Source organism: Herpailurus yagouaroundi, unplaced genomic scaffold, assembly GCF_014898765.1.
Source record: "Herpailurus yagouaroundi ecotype Mexico unplaced genomic scaffold, PumYag 186, whole genome shotgun sequence".
NCBI classification, from domain to species: domain Eukaryota; kingdom Metazoa; phylum Chordata; class Mammalia; order Carnivora; family Felidae; genus Herpailurus; species Herpailurus yagouaroundi.
In genome coordinates this window covers 44,204,690-44,225,964 of record NW_024412417.1, presented here as the reverse complement: position 1 = coordinate 44,225,964, position 21,275 = coordinate 44,204,690, and the positions used below count along the sequence as shown (strand labels likewise).

At 51.8% G+C, this 21,275-nt stretch overlaps 1 protein-coding gene across 4 annotated transcripts in view; it reads left to right on the top strand.

The window, feature by feature from the left end:
* FAM135B (family with sequence similarity 135 member B) overlaps positions 1–21,275 on the top strand; it is a 289,972-nt gene that overhangs the window by 198,700 nt on the left and 69,997 nt on the right. For all 4 annotated transcript variants that reach the window (XM_040494489.1, XM_040494488.1, XM_040494486.1 and 1 more), the window contains exons 5-7: positions 1,555–1,625; positions 6,310–6,483; positions 11,330–11,456. In XM_040494489.1, coding sequence (XP_040350423.1) covers positions 1,555–1,625; positions 6,310–6,483; positions 11,330–11,456 — 372 coding nt within the window. The remainder of the gene's footprint in view (positions 1–1,554; positions 1,626–6,309; positions 6,484–11,329; positions 11,457–21,275) is intronic.

The following is a 21,275-nucleotide window of genomic DNA, read 5'->3' as shown; positions in this document are numbered from 1 at the left end:
AGGGGGTGGAGAAGAGCTTTATTTATTCCTCAGGACACATGAATACTTTCTATGTGGCAGGCTCTATTCCTAGAGCTGGGGATCCAGAATGAATTGAGACTACTCTCTCCCTTAATGATGACTGATTGCTGTGGACACTGTGGCGGGGGGGAAGGGGGGGGGTGGTGGGGGGGTGGGGGGGATTTAGCCACAGGCCAGATGGGGATTGTCAGTGAACACCGTGAGCCTGATCCAAGTGAAGTTTGCAAATGCCAGGCCTGCATTGCCGGGTCCAGGGATTTTTTTTTTTTTTAACAGAAGCTGGAAACTTGCAATAGAAATGTGAGGTTGCCTGATTTTTGAATGTTTGCAATTTGTAAGGTGCAACTTGCTGCTTGGCGAGGACTAGACAGAAACAATTTGGGTCCCGGGCTTCCCGGTTATGAACCGGAAACAATTACAATAGGAAGCATTGAATGCCAAGATAGAAATTAGATACCAGGGTTTTGTGGGTTACAGGGTAGAAGGGCTCCGTCCAGCCTGGGTGTGGGGAGGAACTCATGCCCTGCCCCAAGTGTGCAGTGCTCACCTAGGTTTCCCCGCTGAGCAGCGGCAGCAGAAGGATCTGGTGTTGAGCAGGCATCCTTCCTGAAGGTGGGATGGTGTTGGAAGTGGGAAAAGAGGAGCAGAGGGTACCATCTTTTAGATGTAGGTGAGAAGCCAGCAGGTAGAACAAATAGATTCCTTTGATAATTGAGGAAAATAGGAAAGTGAAGAATGAAAGCAGCTGTGGATAGGACAGGAAATGCCAACGTGTCTCAAAGTGTAAACGGTTGAATGAAATGGACCTCAAGCCAAAAATGAAAGATCTGGGGGCGGCCAGGTGGGTCAGTCAGTTAAGTATCTGACTCTGGTCTTTGGCTCCATGAGTTCGAGCCCCACATCTGTCAGTGCGGAGCCTGCTTGGGATCCTCTCTGTCTGTCTCTCGAATAAGCTTAAGAAAAAAAAGAAAGATTTGCTTTCTTATGAAGCTGAGCCCTCTTGGGGGATGACCCCCACTTTCCTGGGTGTCAGCATCCCCCGCTTACACATGCACAGCAGTGCCCACCTGGCGAGGGTGCCCGAGGGCAGAGATGATGTCACCTCCAGCATTTTCCCATCGCTAGCCAAAGGGGGCTTCTTCCGGGCAAGTTCACAGCCCCCTTTCCCAGAGCAGGTGCTACAGAACACTTCCCTCCTGCCGAAAAGGATTCCAGATCAAATCTGTTTGGGAAGTAAGGTGCTCAAAAGGCCTGCGCTATAGAAAACTTGCCTAACATTTTTTTTTTTTGCAAATTGGCTTTTTTCCCCCATTTGACTCCATAAATCCCTTCCTTCTGATTTCCTCATAATACTCACAGATCTCCCCTCCAACCAGAGTTCTATGGACTCTGCATGGGAATTCTGCTTAATGAGTAAATGACATTAACGTTGCGGTGAGGTTCTTTTCCTAAACTTTGGGAATTAGGCCAGCTACATTTTTCATCTGGGCCAGGTATGACTGCTAAATCCCTTCCGCTTTGTTTCTCTTGCAGGTGGAAGAGGCACTAAGTGAAGTCGATTTTCAGCTCAAGGTGGATCTCCACTTTACAGACAGTGAACAGCAGTGAGTGTCCCTGAAGTCTCCAAATCCTGGTTTCCTTCCTCCAGCCCTTCCTCGTCCCTGGGGCACCTCCTGGCCTTGAACCTCAGAACATTTCCCAGATGCCTGGCTCCCAGCAGTGAGGCTGGGAGCATCTACACGGTCACTGTAGACCGCGTGCCTTTCAGGCAGATAGCTCAAGTGCTGGGTGCACAGACAACTCCTGACTGCTTGCCTTTAGTATCTGGCACCTTCTCATATCTGACACCTCCATTCGTTTCCGGTGCGGTATTAATTAGGTCTTCAGATTGATGACCCTATGAGGCTGCAATCCTCAAGGCTCCTTCTGAATCAGAGGAGAGCCTGCTTGGATCCCACGTCTTTGTCCCAAATATCTGCTCCTGTGCTTCAGCTCTCTGAAACTTGAAAACCCGTTGACTTGTGACGTGCCGATTCAACAGGCAGGAGACAACACTCCTCCTTCCTATAACTGCTTCCTCTCAGCCTGATCCATGGCATCCCCCTCCTGCTACTCTGGGCAGGCTGTCAGCTGTAGATTCCGTCAGGTCATAAATAAATGGTCCCTGTTTCAAGTATCAGGAAGGCCACTCGAGGGTATTACCAAAACTCTAACCTCTCATCCGGTTTATGACCTCTTCACTGCCCCCCTCCCCTGCCTGCTTCTGCCACCCCCCAGCTTCAGGCTTGTTGAGGTCAGGAAACTCCCAGGGCAGGAGCAGGGCGGTGGGAGGCCTCCTCTTTGTTCCTGCCTCCTTCCCTGCAGGGGTGTGTGGGTCTCACAAGGTCACGCTCCGTCAGGAGTTAAGGGATTACAGAGGAGCAGAGGTCATATAGGACAGGTTCAATTGCAGGCAAGGCTCAGTAGAGTTTGAATCACTGCGCCCTTTGCTCTTGGGGTATCCCTATGCATTCTTTGGGGATATACCCACTAATTAGGCAAGCTTGCTCACTCCCCCACTGTAGTTCTTTGATGTAGATGCCTCCTGTGCCTGGGCCATTCACTCCTTGCTGGAAGCTCTTTTGGCATATTCTTGAAAAAAACCCATATCTGGTCCTTGGGAAATGAACAAAGGCACTTTAATCCCTCAGGGGTGGGGAACCCTCTCCCCCTGCAATCCTGCCCACTCTTCCTTTGGCCAATCCAGCCACCCTCAGCCTCTCCCCTGAGGACATATGCAAGATGATTCAGGTACCAGGACCTATGTTCCCCCAATTGTAGGGGACAAAGGGCAAACACACTTGAAGATCCCTCTCACTAGGCTTACAGTTATGGGGCAGACACTCCTTTTCCCTCTGTTCTGTTAGCAGAATCGCAGAGAATTATCCTGATCACTCTTCACAAGCTAATCTGCACTTCTGGTCTCTACAACCTTTTCAGCAGAAGCATCACATCCTCCTATGGAAAATAGAAAACCAGGTGGCCAATGGTCTAATGCTGTCAGAACGACCTCCCAATCCCTTCAGAGTTCAGACACCCTTTTGGAACTTTCTCCCCCTTCTCAAGGACCATCCCGTCCCTGAGATGTGTCTGCTTATTACAGAGTTTCCATAATGTGAGGAGTTGAGTCACATGGGGTCCTCTGAGATGTCAGTGACCTGATGTGTCTGCGCATTGAGAATGGACATCTGCTGATGTGCGGATGGTCGTGTCTAATGTTTGGGTTGTCAGAGGCATCTGTCCATGGTCCTGCCATGGTGTCTGGGCTCAATATCACAGATTCCTCATTCTTGTCTGGCCCCCACTTGCTTCCCTCATCACTGCTTCTTACCTCTTTGTGAGATGGTGGACGCTTGGGAAACCTTATTTTCCTCAGGATTTGTTCTTCCAGCACCATATTGAGCTTAGAGCCCCTGCAAGAAGCTGGCTTTCTTCCTAACCTGTAAACTCAGAAGTTAAGCCTCTGCCTCTGTTCCCATATGCCCCCTCAACCATCTGCGATTCCAATCATCTGCCCGTTTCTTTAACCCACCCTGCCTTATCTTCCTGTACCTGCTTCCTCAAAGACATTCATCCATTACTCCATGGTAGACATTTCCAAGCAGTCAGAGAACCCTGCAAATGATTCCTGCCTGGCAGTCTGAATGATAAATCATGGCAGACCCAGGAGATGAGACCATCTTGCCATCAAGATGGGAGTTCATGGAGATGGGACCAAAGTGTAGGACATTCAGCAGCCCAGGCTCTGTGCTCAGCCGCCACGAGATGCTGGTTGAATCCCTGAATTGTTCCTACATCCCAACAGCCTCATTTATAAAATAGACATTATTATAGAACCCATGTCTCACAAGTCTGTTATGAAGATTAAGAGAGACAGTATCTCAAGTGTGTGGTCTGCCGAATCAATGTCTTCTTCCTCTCTGTGGCTTCCTAGATACATGTGGGGCCGGGCTTCCACGTGTCACTTCCTGTCTGTAATACAGAGCACTTAATAACAATCAGAGCAGGGGGTTTTCATGGAGTACAAGATTAGCTAAGGGGAACAGGAAGCCAGGGACTAGGGAAGAATTCAAAATGCCATATTTTTTCATTTTCCTAAATTGGGTTTAAGGATGATGCAGTGTCTGTAGCACATCCTGGGGATACACATTAGGCTTTGAAACATGACCCAGGCAGATGGCTTCTTTAGAACCATGTAGGCCCGAGTGGAGACCAAATAGGGAAGCATGGCATTGAATATCAGGGATTTGGAAGGGCCAAAGTCAAGATCACCCTGCTCCAGTCGGCCCTCTCGCACTTGCTACTTTGCAAAGGCCCACGAGCACATGCCTGCCTGCATAGGGACGGGAAGCTCACTCCTTCCCATCAGATCCCCTTCTGTCCCTGGACAGTTCTGCCTATGAGGAAATTCTTCTTTATTTAAGGAACAAGTCCTTTTTGTGTGCCTTTCTTCGGTTGCCCTTGATTTTAATCCTTGCAACCACTTAGGAAAATTCTCAGTCTGGATGACCCTTTAAGATCAGATAAAGAAGACTCTTCAATAAAGTCATCTCTTCATCTCCAATTAAATATCAGGATTCTTTCTCTGTGTTTTGTGTTTGATCTCTTTTTGGTTCCTTTATAGGAACTCAGTGCTCAGGGTGACCTTCATCGTTTCTAAATTGAGACCCCCATGAATTGAGTTTTATCTCCATCGATTGGTTCTATCCATTATTGAACACAAAGCAGCTATCACCTCCTTTAATCTGAGTTCTTTACTCCTATTGATGTGGCTTAAATTCTTTTAACATTTTTGACACCTTTGCTCCCCTGACGTGTGCTTCACCTCCTCTTGTTGTAGCCTAAGAATATGTCTGTGATTCCCACAAGCTTGTGTCTGAATGGATTCCAAGTGACGAAGTCCAGTAGCACAGAAGGGACTGTGTGGTCAGATGAACGTGGGTCTAGCATTTCAGTTTTGTCTCTTGACTTGGAACAAGTTGCTTAACCCATGCTGGCTTTGATTCCTTATGTGAAAATGGAATAATGCTAGTAAAGACCTCATATGACGGTCATAAGGATTAAGGGGAAAAGAACTGGATTCCGTTCATTGTAAGGCCTCAGTAAATTATTGTCAGAATTAAAGTGAATGTAAATGCTGATGGCTTTCTGAGACTCGGGAGGTACCCCCTTTCCCCATCCCCATCAGGTTTCTGCCCGGTAAGAGAGGAGGCTGTTGTTTGTGGTCTGTTTACGGAGTCACCCTGGGCTGTAATGATTTACTTGCCAATTTGCACACAAGCCAAGCGACAGGATTCCAGGGAATTCCAGCCCCTTGAGCTGGGTCTTGGGAGTCCGCTCCCTTCCCTTCCTCTCCCGGTGTCTCATTTCCATCTACGGAGGAAGGAGAAGTTTGTCCTCCGAATACTCTCTGCGCTCTGGGCTCTACCCATGGAAGATGCCCCATCCGTGTTTCCCAAGTGCTCTGCTTCAGAGAGACTTAGAGAGCCGGAGTGATTGGCTTCCAGAACTTGAGGTGAGCACTGGAAGAGTTTTATTTAGAGAAGAATCAGCCCCTTTTTTATAACCAACGGCTCTGTTGGGCCTTGCCTACCAGCTAGTTCATCTCTTAGGAATCAGACACACCCCAGTGACAGAATGCTAGAGCAAAGGTGCAGGAATCCTTCTCGAAACTCATCAGACTGTTCAGCCATTATGCTTTGGGACTCATTTATTCCTTTGGTCAGCCACTTCTTTTCCATAAGCAAACATTTGGCCAACGTCTACAGTTTGCCAGATACAATGCGAGGTATTAAGACAGAAGGACGAATTAGTTGAATTTCCTGGCCATAAGAGGTAGGACTCTGGCAGAAAACCCAGACTCACGAGGCAGTGCTGTTCTGGACGTTGGTGGAGGGAGACGAGCAGCGTGGGTGGGAGGGAGGCCCAGGGCTTCAGGGTTGACGTGAGCCCTGAAAAGGGGTCTGAGCGTCTTTCCGTCACTGGCCTGACAGGGGAGGGGGTGCTTGGTATCAGTGGCAGCAAAGCATGAGCCCCGGGGCTGCTGAGAAGTAACCGTGTGATGCCTCCTGAGTTCTCTTCCTTCTCGGAGCCTCAGGGATTTCAAACCAGACAGGGTGATTGTAGGGGACGGATCAGATGATTCATGCGTGGTGGCTGGCCCGGGGCAGGGCCATCACGCAGACCTGCCTGGGTGACAGCAGGGATAGCTTGCCATCACTCACCTGGGCTCACTCGCTTGCCTTCCAGGCTGAGGGACGTGGCGGGGGCACCCCTGATTAGCAGCCGCACGCTCGGCCTGCACTTCCACCCCCGAAGAGGCCTGCACCACCAGGTCCCCGTCATGTTCGACTATTTCCACCTGTCAGTGATCTCGGTGACCATCCACGCGGCCCTGGTTGCTCTGCAGCAGCCCCTGATCAGGTATGAAATTACGCACATGAACGCGGAGGCGTGGGGCGCTGCCCTGGATTTCTCGTTATACTCCTTCCACGGCGCAGCTGAGGGGGGCCGGGCTGGCCGGGATTGGTGGGCGCAGACCAGAGGGGCTTCTCCCAGGAGGAGGGTCTAGGCTCTGGGCCTCCCTCGGGGGCAGGGGAGAGGTGGGCGGTGGGCGGCGCGGAGAGGGCATCAGGAGTCCAGGGCGCATGGGCAGGGAGCCAAGGGGCTGAATCTGCCAACAACGGAGTAGACCTGGCAAGAGTAGATTCGGATCGGACGTGGGCCCTGCACCTGGCTTTGCCTTTTCTAACCGTGCCTTATCTGAGAAGTCACCATGTGTCCCTGAGATGCACAGTCTTCCTCTCTAAACCAGGAGCACTCGTGTCCCGTGCACAGATCTTAGTGGCTCTCAAGCAAGGGTAGTGGCTAAGCGCGGGACAGGGACTCTGTTTTCTGCGCCCCTCCCCAGGTTGCCATGTGTTCAAATGCAAGGCCACCCGTATGGCCCTGTGTTCACCCTGTCAGTGAAGCCCTGTGATGCACCGAGGCTTAATGCATCCTCAAGAGGGGGCTACAGAGCTGGCAACAGTGAGCATGTTCCTCGTGTGCCTGGCATGGCCTGCTTTGTGCACCAGGTCACTTCCTAACCTTGCCCGTGCACGTGGGCACGAGGTGGTCATGCGTGCAAAGGGACAGTCAGGGATAGAATCTTGCGATGTGGAGTCTCGGGAAGGAACTAACGTTCCAGTGCCCCTTTTAAGGAGAAATTCTCACTGCTGGTGGTTACTATGCATGAGACTCCAGTCCCCACTGATGGTTGGGTAAGAGCTTGGCTCCGATCACCTGCTGGGGTCAGCGACTAGGAAAGGAGCCGGGATCCTGGCCGGCTGACGGGGCCCACAGATGCTGTTCCTGGAGGCCTTTACCCAGTCCCCGTGCCCCTCAGCCGAGCCCCACCCCAGGCTCTGCTTGCTGTGGGGGCTAATTCAGACACTGATCTGAATGGTGGACAGGATGGATATATGTCCAATCAACCATAATCCCCAAACTGAGAAGTGTCATCCAGAGATAAAGACTAAGTGGGCTAAGGAGCATGGTGAGAAGTTTCTGAAAGAAAGGGTGCATTGCATACACTGGGCCTTGAGCAGTGTAGGGTTTTGACATAGGGAGAGCCCTTGGGGAGTTAGCTCAGAGCCCAAGAAAGGAGCCAAGGGCACTGAGGGTGGAGGGGGCTGGCATCATGGGCTGTGCGTGTGCCGTGCCTGGCCTCCAGCGCTCCGCTGGCAATGTGGACATTCTCCTGCCCGTCTAGGGTCGAGCTCCTCCAGACTGGGCCCTGAAAAAGGAGACACCCCTGTAAGGAAGACCATGGGAATATTCGTTGTTCTTTCTCAATCGCTATATCGAGGGCCTGCTGTGCCCCAGGACCAGTGTTAGGGTATGCACAGTATATCCCACAGGGGCAGCTAAGGAGATGTTGCGATAGACTTCCTTGTCTGCGTTTATGGTGTTATTATACGCCAAGTGCTGCTCAGAGTTTCGCAGAAAATATTAACAGCAATCATAGGTATAATCAAAGGAAAGCAGACCTGAATTTGGGAAATTGCAGGAAAAATAGAATCCAGAAAGGGGGGGCGGGCATGAGGATCCTGCAGAGATATTCCCTGGCTGTGTGCTCGCTCTGAGGCTTGGCAAAAAGTGGCCTTGATGCAGACTTCAGGACACTGTCTGCCGTCAGTGACACGGGGCTGATGGCGGGAGGTGGTGTCCTATGAGTGGCTGGCTGTCACCTGCTGGAAGTGAGGTGATAGCCACGCCCTCCCCCCTCCCCCGTCCCCCGCCCCGGGCCCCCCAGCCCTGGGCCCAGGGTAGGAAAGAGGAGTGCCCTGCCGGTGGTTCTGGGGCCTGACACTGAGCTGTTGTGCCTCAGCTGGAGTCAGGCCTGTCCTGTTGTCTGCAGCCACCAGGTAATTCCTGGGGGTCCTCGGAGTGATGTGTAACCGCTCTAGACATCTGTTTCAACATTGAAGTAAGAAGGAAGGAGAAGGAAGGGAGGGAGGGAGGGAGGGAACTTACGAAATGGGCAGTGATAGTAATCCAGCAGAGATGAACAGAGTGCAGTGAGATGAAGTTCATTGTCTATGCTGCACATGGTGACCATGTGCTTGCTTAGTGGTGGGTGGTCTAAGCTTGACCCATTTCTGGAAGGCCAAGCCAGGAAGCTCTGGGATGAGCAGATCAGATCTGGGACCTTAAGAGGCTTAGAGTTTGGCAGGGCAGAAACATACGTAAGTAACTCTAGTTCAGCAAGCGAACCATCCTGGGAGTGGGAATGTGATGGAGGGTGGGGTTGAACTGTTGGCTTTGGGGTCAGAGGGATCTATTCTGAGCCCCCTGCTGAGTGAGCGCGTTAGCTCCAGCACATGACTTAAGCTCCCCGAGTTTCTGTTGCAGTTTGTGCGGGAAGGTTATTAGAAGGAGTAAATGAGATAGCACACGTAAACCCTTGGCCATGCATTCCGTTGATTAATATTTATGCAGCGCCCGCCATGTGCACATCTCGGGGTCCGATCTCGGCCTCGTGTCTAGCACAGTGAGAAATAAATTTGGAAGGATAAAGGTCTCATTTAGCAGTGTAACGAATGACACATTGAGGAATTGAAAATCCATTGATTGTTTAAGAAGGGGGCATTGAAGGACATGAGCAGAAGAATCACCCAGTAAGACCTGTGTTTTGTAAAGATCCCTCCTGCGGCCAGAGTCGGCTGCGCTGGAAGCGATATCAGGGTGGAGACGAGAGCCAGGGTCCAGCTAGGAGCTAAGTGTCCATGTTGCCCAAGATGGCTGTGAAAAGCCATCTTCCTGCCGCCGGGAGCCCTGATACTCTCTAACGAGGATTTGGGACCTGGAAACTCCTCGTAGAAAACTTAACCTTCTGATGGAAACAGCTCCTTGCAAATCGAATGGAGCGCACAGAGATACTCAGCGTCAGAGCCTGGCTTCTCCAGGGATGGCAGTTAAAATAGAACTGTCTTTTGTTCTCTGGGTTTTATAGGAAGGATTTCTATTAGTTAACTCACAGTGGCTGGGAACAAAGGCAACCCTTTAAAATGATGGGAAACACCTGTCAAATGGGGCAAGTTCAGGTTTTTCCAGAAAAGTGAGTTTCCCAGCATTCCTCAAGTCCAATCAGGAAGGAGCAGGTGAGAAATTAAAATTTAACCTCAAAAGACCTTCCGCCTTTCCTGAAACACCCCCAAGAAGAGACTCCAGTGTTTCAGCCTTAAATGGGGCAGGTGGATTCCACTGGGGGGATTCAGATCCTCTGGAAGAGTCATCAAGGCCACAGTTCCGGAAAATAGCTAGTGATTCCAGTTACTAACTTGCGGTCTGCCCCCGAATATGCCGTGAGCATCGCTGCTCATGCACATGTTCTGTGTTTTCCTGCAATGTTCCTTTGATCCAGTTGTAGCCAAACTGTACCCTTGCTTTAAATTGCAGTTCTGGGGGCGCCTGGGTGGCGCAGTCGGTTAAGCGTCCGACTTCAGCCAGGTCACAATCTCGCGGTCCGTGAGTTCGAGCCCCGCATCGGGCTCTGTGCTGACAGCTCGGAGCCTGGAACCCGTTTCGGATTCTGTGTCTCCCTCTCTCTCTGCCCCTCCCCTGCTCACACTCTGTCTCTGTTTCTCTGTCTCTCTCAAAAATAAATAAAGGTCAAAAAATTAAAAAAAAATCGCAGTAAACAAATCAGAGTAATGACTATATTCTATTCGATTAGGTGTGTGTTATTAGCAGCGGTGGCTACATAAAGATAATAATGATTGTGTAAGGTTTTGTTGTATTTGTGGTGTCATCGACATCAGCTGGAGCCTTTATCGAATGACTGCTGTTTGTCTGACGCTGCACTTGAAGCCACGTTGGGCCAGGCTCACAGAATCCTCAGAGGCCCCAGTGAAGGTGCTGGTGTCAGCTTGCCCGGCATAAAAGCTGTCCCCTCCCCATGTCATGGAGCTTATGGGCACTGTCACCGGGCTCCCAGTCTGGACAGACCAGCCTGGATGGCGGCCCCTGACCCCTGGGCCATGCTCTATCGGTGACCCCTCGACTATCCCTCCTCCCCCCTGGTTTGCTTTATAAACTGCTCTCCAGTGCGCCCTGTTCTGAGTTCACCTTCGTGGTATCCCCTCTACCTCCCTCTCTATGCAAAATGTCTTCACAGAGAGGGGGCTGGGCCTCCATCATCTTGCCACCTGCCACCTGACTCACTGCCAGGCCTGTGGCGCTCACCAGATACATGTTTGAATACATGAATTAAAAGTATCATATTAACTTTATTTCCCGTCAGGGCGTGAAGCAGGGATGTGGGTCGCTTGGACTGGATCCTTCCAGGGAGATTCCTTGAGCACCTGTGATGCTCACGCTCTTCTACAGGACAAATGGAGGCTCAGGGAGGGGAAGGGTTGAAGGAGCTCACCCCAGACTGTGCCCCGAAGGGAGCAGACACAGGACTCAGACAGTAGCGGGTGGAGCCCCCGTCTTTCTGTCCCTCTGGTCCTGGGGCCTCGGAGCTGAGCCTCGGTGTCTTTCGGCAGGTGCACGGTTGGCCTTTCCGGGCATGTTCGTGTTCACAGAGCAGGTTGTGTGCTGTCTTTGCTTCCCAGGATCGCGTGCCGGGTGCACCCCTTGTCAGGCCGGCATCCTGAGGGGCAAACTGCTCCTTCTAAGTGGCTCATCTCGCCGTGTCCCACTGACAGCCCGGAGGGGCAGAGCCAACCTCCCCATCGCTTTCTTCACACTGTTTCTCCCTCTTCAATCCCCCGCCTTTCAGTTTTACCCGTCCGGGAAGAGGGTCCTGGCTTGGTAAAGGCGGCCCAGACGCGGGACCGGAGCAGTCCAGCCTCTCTCTGGAGAACCTGGTCTTCGGAGCTGGGTACTGCAAGCCGACTTCCTCAGAGGTAAGGTCCACATGGGACGTGGCCCCGGGGCCAGATGCAGCTTCGCAGGGGTGCGTGTGGGCCCCTTCCTCTCACCCGTCCGTCCGTTCCTTCCTTTCTGTGAAACATATTCCTCATGCCGGACCCTGGGGTGGACACTGTAGGGTCCTCTTCTGGGCGGTCCCTTGCGAGGGCACGCGGTGAGCGGCTTCCCCCGGACGACATGGTAACCTGGACAGCCCGTCGGCCGTGAGCCCCTGTCAACGCCCGCCTCCGTCTCCCACTTGCTCACTTCTCTGAGCCTCAGTTTCCCCCCTTGAAGAGTGGACTCACAAAGATTCAGTAATCTTCTGGGGTTGTGTGTGGAGCCATCGGTGCGATGAGTGTCAAGGTCCTAGTCCAGTGCTGGTATTCAGTAGGCGCTCAACAAATATGCACATCCTGACCGTTCCCTTCTTCCTTCTTCCCAGTCAACTCCCGTCATTACCTCTCTGTGAGGCGCAGGGCTTTGGCCACACTCAGGGTCGCTGTGCCCGGACTTCTCCTGAGCCAACACGTCATTACGTTTGTGAGGGACTTGCTCAGAAATAACCAGCCTGCATTCGAGACGGATAGAGGGAGGGGCAGATGATAGTATTTCCAACTAGCAGTGACATATTTATGTAGACACAATATATATAAAGAGATCTGTTGAAAAGAATTGGCTCACATGATGATGGAGGCTGAGGCATCCCCATGACCCATCCCTGCAAGCCGAGGACCCGGGAGAGAGCCGGTGGGGGGCTCCGGTCTGAGCTCAAGTGGGCAGGCAGGAGAACGCGGGTGTCCCAGTTGGAAGGCAGGCAGGGAAAGGACATTCTCTCACTGTCCCCTTTTGTTCTGCATTTTCTTAGCCGGTCAGCTGATGCCGCCCACCTCGGGAGGGCGATCGGCATGAACTCGGTCCGCTGACTCAAGTCAGTCTCCTCCAGAAACCCTCACGGAGACAGCCGGGATAAAGTTTTACGTGGTGTCTGGGCACCCGGTAGCCCGTCGGGTTGCCCCAGTGAGCTGTCACACAGTCCACAGTAGAAGCGTGGAAGTCTGCCTACCCAGACACGAAAGAGGCACCCCCTTGTCCCGTGCAGCCCTGCCCCCTCCTCACATATCCGGCTCTGCTGGCTCTCCTGTGACATCACCTCTCCCTGCCTGTGGCCCAGCCAGGAGGCTTGGCCGCAAAGGTGGCTGAGCCATGCGTTTCTCCATCTGGTCCCAGCCGCGGTGTCTCGTGTTCTCACGATGCAAGGAGCTGAGGAGAGAGCTTCTGAGACCCTCCTGAGGGGCAGGGGACCCAGACCCGGGGCAGGGTTCTGTGCCCAGGAACGAGCAGCCTTTAAAACCAGATAGAACTTCCTCGGAGGTGGGCTCCAAACACTTGTAGATGCCACCGAGCCTCGAGGCACCAGTGTCCTCAGCGTTGACACTGGACCCAGCAGATAGTAGCAAGGGGGGTGGGAGTTTGGGACTTCCTGCTCCCTCTGCGTATCCCCAAGGCCAGGCACTGACCCTCCGTCGTTAGTGGGTGCTGTGTGCGTCCCGTGGATCAGCCCCAGCCTCCTGCTGTAGGCCCAGCCCCTCTCCAGACTCCTGATGGGTAGACCAAGGCCTTCGTTGTGACCACGTCACAGGGCCAGGGCCGCTTCCCCCTCAGCCAACTTCTCACTCGCCCGCATGTGCCTCCCCAGAGGATCTACCTGAAAATCTCCAGCTCAGACCATTTCCCAGGTAATGTGGCGTAGGACGTTAGGGAATGTCAGAGATCGGTTCAAAACATTTTTGACACATGTTCCAAGACAAGGGCCTTTTCTAGGTCCACGGGAACACGTGGGGATGATTATGCTACAGCATCTCCCAGAGGGAACTCTTATGCACATCCTCTGATGCCTTGTTCAGATGCCACCACCTCTGAGAAGCACTCTCTGATTTCCTAGGAGGAAGTTCCCTCTCCCAAATGTTCCCTCCGTGGTTGGCTCTAGGCATCTCTGTCTCTCCTCCGCCTGATTCCGAGCGGCTGCGGATAGAGGCCAACTCACTCAGCAGCACATCCCTGGGCCCAGCACCGTGTGGGGCTGCCCCTGGAGACTGTTCAGAACCCTGGACCTGGGACGGGCTGGGGCGGGGGACACGGACTCTGCCGCATCCGAGAAGCCGAGCATGACCCAGCCAGATCTCTGCCTTTGACACGGTGTGACATGGGGGGAGAGAACATTATGGTGTCAGGCACCTGCCACGCTCCCCAATGCCATGTGACTTGAGGGCGTTCATTCACCCTTGCAAACTCAGGTTCTCAACTTGAGAAAGGGATAATACCTGCTTTTAGAGAGGATTTCAGGAGTTAATATGTATAAAGACTACAAAAATAGACTCATAGCAGGAACATGATACAGTATAGTTTTTTCTTCCCCTTTCCGTTTCTTTTCTTGGCTATTTTTGGGGATGTGTGTCAAAGAAGACATCCCTGTCTTGTACAAGAGTCAGATAAAATAGCTTATTTGTGGGTACTCAGCAGTGAACTTGCTCATGGAGCTTAGCTCAATGAGTTATTTTCGGGACCTGATTCTTTCCCTGTGTATTTTCCATTTGGGTCCCATCCAATTATGCGGGATCAGTGCTGCGCACCCACCCTGTGCCTTCCCACCAGGCAAGGGCTGCTGAGCAGAGAACAAAATCCACTCCCCCTGCCTCCCCTAGGAACGGTGCATCCAAATCCCCAGGAAGCCCAGTGCATTAGCAAATAACATGGGGATCCACGAAGATTGCAGCATCAGCTGAAAGGATTAGAGACCAGGTGTTGCCTTCAAAATAAGCCTTTCTGTGCAGAGACGTTTGCAGAAGCTAGAGCGTCATAGCAGAATGAGTTGACCGCATGAAACATCATGGGTCCCTTTCCCAACAGCCGGGCCCCTCCCTCCCTCCCTCCCTGTGTGCATCCCGGCTCTTTCCTCTTGCCCAGCTCCAGGCGGCTGGTGCTTCAGATTAGAGTTGGAGCTCCCATCCCCTCCCCATCAAGAGCCGGCAAGCTCTGCCCGAGGGGAATTATTTTGCCTCTCTGATTTGCGGCTTATCTGTCAAAAAGGGACACTAATGCCTGCCTTGCAGGGTTGCTGAGAAGATTAAATGAAATAAGCATGTAAGAGCCTGAAGCGTAAAGCCCAGCACAAAATGCTCAGTAAAACCCTCTGTTGGATTATTTTGCTTTTAGTTTATCCACATAATTAAATCGAACGTTCCTCCAAGAGCCCCAGTGTGGTCTTGTGGGTAGGACATTGAACGAAGGGTCTTAGGTGTGGTTTTGTTCTTGGCTTTGGCACTAACCTGCTGTGTGACCTTGAGTCAGATCATTGCCCTCTCTGGGTCTCAGTTTCCTCATGTGTAAACGAGGATTGGACAAGATGATGCTGGAGGCCCCCTTTAGTCCTTTCTCTGCTATCTTCCCTGTGATATCCGTGTCACTGCCTGGTGCAGTTGGGGATGTTTGACACATACTTGACTTATTAGTCCAGATTCTCCAGAGAAACGGAACCAGTAGGATGTGTGTATGTGTACACACACGCACACACACACACACACACACGCATGCACAGATCGATGCTAAGGGAGTGTTTCATGCTTTTCTGGAGGCTGTCAAATCTGAAATCTGCAGGTTAGTTCAGCAGTCTGGAGACACGATAGGAGTTGCAGTTTGAGCCCAAAGGCAGTCTGCTGACCAAATGACCAAATCCTTTCTTCTTGGTGGCAGGGGGTGGTCAGTCTTTCTTTTAAGACCGTCAACTGATGAGGTGAGGCCCACCCACGCCATGGAGGAAAATCTGCTTTGCTCGGAGTCTAATGACTTAAATGCTCACCTCATCTAAAACATACCTTCACAGAAACACCTAGGATAATGCTTGGCTGAGGAGCTGGGTACTGTGGCCTGGCAAGATTGGCACGTAAGATCTGCGGTCACACTTAATGAAGTGCTCAGGATCAGGAATCCAATTCTCGAAACCAGGATGATCCCTTTCCCCCGCCAGGGATGCCGCGCACTCCCAGCGTCGCTGAGATCAGCGGTGGTGTTCCACTGCCCGGGGAGAGGATGGCAGCCTGGTGGATGAGCACAGGCCGTAAGGTGTCCTGGTCCTCAGAGCTCAGCCTCCGTGGGCAGGAGCATCGGTACATCATGTGCTCATCCGTCAGTCACATGCTTAGTCCCGACTAGGTGTCGGCCTCCCCATGTGCCGCAGGGGCCCAAATTGATGCACCTTGGCCTCTCCCTCGGTGGGTCGTGGGATCTAGTGCATGAGGCAAAGCAGTAATCGAAGCTTTAAAAATTCCGCAATAGCGTGTAAAGTATGATGCCGATCATTTCGCATTGAGTTTTTGAACACCTGTTCCGTGAAGCCGTGGACGCCCAAGGGCTCCGTCAGTTTCACCAGCCACCGTGTGGGATTTCCTTTTGCAGGTGAAGAAGCCGAGACTTCAGGTTTAGTTCTGTGTCTACAGTCATAGGACTGGGCAGCCTCTTGCCACGGCCCCGCCCGGTCAGTCTACTGCTTCTTAGGGCTGGGTGTGGTCTTTCTGTGTCCACGGCGTGTGCCTGATACAGCGCGTGTGCTCAGGAGACCTTTGTTGAACGAGCACCTGTCGGAAACCGTGGAATCAGAGAACATCTGAATGCGAGAGGACAAAAGCCCTTGCGAGTAGACGTTAGGCATTTAACTTTCCAACAGATGTGTTCCACCCGATGCTTTGAGCCTCCCTGGCCCCTGGCTCACCTGTGGAAATCACAGAAGCCGTGCTGGGGAGGGGGGGACTCGTGCTCTGCCGGAGCAGATGAACGCGTCTGAGACGAATGTGTTGGCCACCAAAGTGAAATCCCTCCATGCTCATGTGACGTAGAACATACTTTCCAGACCCAGGAGTGTGTCATTGAGAGAATATTCCAGACTGTGGCTCTGGGGCCACTTTCCTACTAAGTCAGGTGGCAGAGGGTTGTAAACCAGCATCTTCCTGGAAAGGAGTGATGCTCCCAAAGCACACGTATACAAAGTGCTGAGCTTTACAAAGCCTTACACGCCGAGCCTTGTGGCATGACAGCCCCTTGCTGGAGGCAGGCATATGTCTGCAAGGGCTGGGTGGGGTGGAAACCGAGGCACAGGGCTGATCTCCAGGCAAAAGTCTCCCACCTCCTATATATGCCCTTCTTCCTACTCTTCTGCTTCCACTTTTATTGGGCGCTTTGTACTTCACCCTTGCTTTAAATTCACCCTTGTTACTGTAAACATCCTCGTATCCCTTTCGCGAGCATCCGGAGTCCCACGGCTAAGGCACGGACGTTCATTATTGCTGTTAATGCACCATCATATTGCCTCTCGACTGCAATGCGTCTCCATGAGCAGAGATGCTGCTGTCAGTCTATTCACTCATCAGATATTTATCAAGCACCTACCATGTCTCAGAGACCGGGCAAGGGGTTGGGGACATCACGCTAATGGGAATGTCAGCCTCAGCCCCCACCTGGTGGGGCATCTTCCTTTCTGTAGCCCCCGGCACCCATTCGAGGTGCTGGTCACTGCAGGTGCTCAGTTAGTGTTGGATGTAGGTGAGGTAAGCTGGTGCACCATGAGGTTCTTGGTTACATATGAGGGGTGACCACAGCCGACGTAGCCCTCAGACACAGTAGGTCCAGTACCCAGGACCCAGGGCCCACAATACTTTGGGGGCCAATGGAATGTTTTAATGTCTTGTAAAATCAAAACATATATATGCATACACACACATATGCATCTACCTGTATCTACATATGTGCATGTATATATGTAATTATGTCATTCCAATCCTGAAAATAAAATTTTAAATATATTTTCTATTTTCTAACAGATGAAAAGTCCCAGTCCCCAGCAAAGGCATAATCTGGCTCTGGGGACAATTACTATTAGCTTAGCTTTCATTTTTACTTCCTGATTACAGACACAAGAAAGCACAGCCCGGTAAACCCAGATGTTCTCCCCGAGGTGGACAGGTGCACACTTAGCACTGAGCTTTCTGTTTAGCCCCGTGCTTTGTCAAAGCTCATCACACCAGTGTGATGCCCACCTGGGGAGTGGGCGGTACAAGCATTTGTGTGGGGATGAGCACAGACGACTTTGCAGTCCGTGGACGCCATGTTCTAAGGTTAACTACCTGGGGACGAATCCGACGTCATCAGGAAAACACAATCGTTATCGAAAGAAAAACATGGTTCACAGTTTTAAAAATTGTGTTGAATGATGTCTGCTATTTCAGGAATTAAGATGCCAAGCACTGTTGTACTCGCCCTCTGTGCTAAAATTAAATAGTTTATAACGTTGCAAAACAAATAGTAAATTGCTATCTGGTGCACAGCCATGATGGGCTTTGACTATCTGGTGGGTTGCATTTATCTGTGTATGAATCCAGCGAAAATTCCATGGGTCATTTCCACAAAAGAATATAAATCCGTGAAAGTGGACTTTTAGTGCAAAAGTCTACAGTATTGATTATTTATGCACAACGCTTTTCATTGGCGAAAACCACCGTTTTTCCTCGTCTCCTGCCTTCGGAGGCCTTCCTCCTCTCCCGAGTTTCTAGGCACGGTGGGAGGTCACGTGGCAAGGACGAGGCAGAGCAGTGTTCTCAGCATCCAGTGTGACAGACACCCAGTCAGCACATACTGACTGATTACAAGGCCAGGGGGCAGCACGGCGCACAGGCGAGAACACTGGATTTGAGACGGACCCCTGGCAGGGCTAAGGTCAGGTTCATCCGTGGATTACCTGTGAGAGCTTGGCAGGTCATTTGACCACTCTGAGCCTCTGTTTCTTCTTCTTTTCTTAAGGGGAGAGTGAAATGTGTTCACCCTGTAAGGTTTGCCTGGGACTCAGGAGGGGAAAGATATTTCCCCCTTTGAGCATCCCTGTCTCCCCTCCTGTTCTTCCTCCTACCCAGGGACGGTGTCATGGTGTCACCAAATGTCACATTTACCTTTTAATGTAATTATGTCTGTGAGATGTGCTGAGCACTTACTCATGTTAGGCTCTGTGCTGAGCATTTTTACTGTGCTTCCTCGTGGCTCCTGGAATAGATTCATATTATAGAGGTAAGGAAACTAAAGGTCTAGTAACTTCATAGTTGCCCAACACTGGGCAGCTGGTCCCCGGCAGGGCCAGGATACATGCCCAGGTCCCACTGCATCCAGCCAAATTACTTCCACTTGCCGTCTCCTAGAACCCTCCCAGTAGGTGGACAGCCGTGTCCCCCACCTTCACCACCTAGTGCCGGGCAGGTGGCAACAGCTGTCTCTGTAACCAGTGCCTCTATGATGTTTCCTCCTTTTCGTGGTTGAGGATCCTGAGTCTAAGCCATGCCTTGTCTTCTCATTAAGGCAGCGGTCATGTTGGAGCACCCAGGTGGCTCAGTCGGTTAAGTGTCTGACTCTTGATCTCAGCTCAGGGCTTGATCTCAGCTAAGGGCTTGATCTCAGCTCAGGGCTTGATCTCACGGTTGTGAGTTCAAGCCCTGCATTGGGCTCCATGGTGGATGTGAAGCCTACTTAGGAAAAAAAAAAAAAAAGCGGTTATATTTAACATTGAGGTGGGCAGAGTGGAGCGATGGTCAACAAATCAGCCCCAATTCTATCCTCGTGGAATTTGCAATTTAGGCAGAAAAAGGAAGGAGATTGAAAAACTAATCTCATAGGAGATAGACGCTAAGAAAGAATTCATCTGCAGTGCTCTAGCTGGCTGGAGCACACAAGAGAGGGGCCCACCCCCCAGGGTGATTGACAGAGGGCTTCCCAGAGAGAGGGACTTTAAGCAGGGAACAGGACTCAGGACTCTGAATCTAGATCTGTCTCTTGCCATGGACTAGTAGTTTCCTAAATCTTCTGTCTTCCGAAAGCAGACATTAGTAGGGGCCTTCCAAATCATTTGGCCCATCATTTTTTAGAGAGAGTCGTTTCCTTGCAACTTCATTTATTGCTTCATTTACCATGTGTTCGCAGGGTACTTATATTGGTTGTGCTCATGTTGGAGTGGACGGACACGGCCCAGAGAGACATGTGGACTCTAGACAGGAGCTCCCGGTGCAGGGAATCAGGCCTCATGCTGGTCTGCTAGTGAAGCACAAAACAGGGCTGGGTGCTCGAGACTGGGACACAGTCCGGAAGCACTTCCCAGACTGAAGGAGCTCTCATCTGAATCAAAATGAGTGATTGTCAGCTGTGGAATGTCAAGGGGAGGGGAAAGGTGAGGAAAAGAAGCATCGGGGCCCAGGGCAGTGAGGGAAAGGGTGTGGCACATCTGGGGACTCCAGGGAGGCAGGGTGGCCAGACCTGGGGCTGGGAAGGTCACCAGTGGCCCGATCACTGGGGACTCTGTAAACCTGGTTAGTCATGACAGTACCACATGCGGGGGATCGGCATGATGGGATGTGTTGTCATTCTCGCCGCTCTGGACGGGATTGATGGGAGGAGGTAGGGCTGGGGCAGAATCCGCAAGAGCCTGGAGTGGAGACCTGGACCATGTAGAGGTGAGGTGAGCAGAGTAGAGAGATGGATGGATGTCATAGCTGAAACTGAGGTAGAAGGGAAGGAACTTGAAGAATTGACCTATTTGGTAGCTGTGTGTCATGGGTCATAAAGGGCTCTGCTGTGAGCTAGCTTCCTAGTAAGGAGATTTGGCACACTTGATTCACGCTAAAGTGTCAGTGGCTGAAACCATCCATTGTGGGTGACCTTGATTTAGGCATTTGCATTTTTTAATTTATTTTTGAGAGACGAGAGAGAGAGAGAGAGAGAGAGAGAGAGAGCGAGCGAGCATGAGCACAAGTGAGGGAGGGGCAGAGAGAGAGAGAGGGAGACATAGAATCCAAAGTAGGCTCCAGGCTCTGAGCTGGCATTGCAGAGTCGACTCAGGGCTCGAACCCATGAACTATGAGATGATGTTGAGGCCAGATGTGTGTTCTGTATTTGAGCCTTCATTTGATAAACATCTTATTGTGTATCTAACCTGCACTTCATGCAAGACTCTGGGAGTTTAGCTAGGAGCAAGGTATACGTGCAAGAAAACGCACCAATCTCTGCTTAATCATAGTGTCTTGGATGCAAAGGAGCTGCTCTTATGGGGCCCCTGACCTGGTCTGTGATATGGGGGAGCTTCCTTGAGCAAGGGGAATTCAGGCTGTGACGTGAAGGATGAGACATAGCCGGAAGTGAGGGGGCGGGGACGTAGGGCTGCCATGTACAGTTGTGTAAGTTGTATGCTCTACAAAGGCCCCTGGTGGAGGAGGTGGGTTGGGACTGAAATCCCACCCACTTTCCACTTGCCAAGCCAAGCATCAGTAGGGCAAGGGAGCTTCCCTCTCTCCCATTGATCCACTAGCAGGGAAACTCATTCTGGTTAGCACAGAGGCAACCCATGGACAAAGAGTGGCGAGAAAGAGGAAGAACATTTGATCTGCGTGTACTGTGGCAAAGACCCTGGGCTGGGAAAAGGTGTGGTGATGCTGTTGCAGTCCCTGGGCTGGCACCCAGTGACTGAGAGGGGGAGGGATATGAGTGAGGCTCTGGGGGTGGGGAGGGAGCTGTCACTTGCAGGAACCTGCAGCCTGTGTGCTGAGGGTAGCAGGGCTGACGTCCCAGCACGACTGTGATGAGCGAGTATGGCACGGATGTGAGGCACCCAGGCGGTGTTCTGCAGCCCCCCAGCAGCCTCACCTGCAGCACCCGCTCTCTGCGCAGGGTCGTTGGGCTCCAGCCATCACCATACCATGAACGCAGCTTTCCTAGGAAGGGATTGCTCAGGG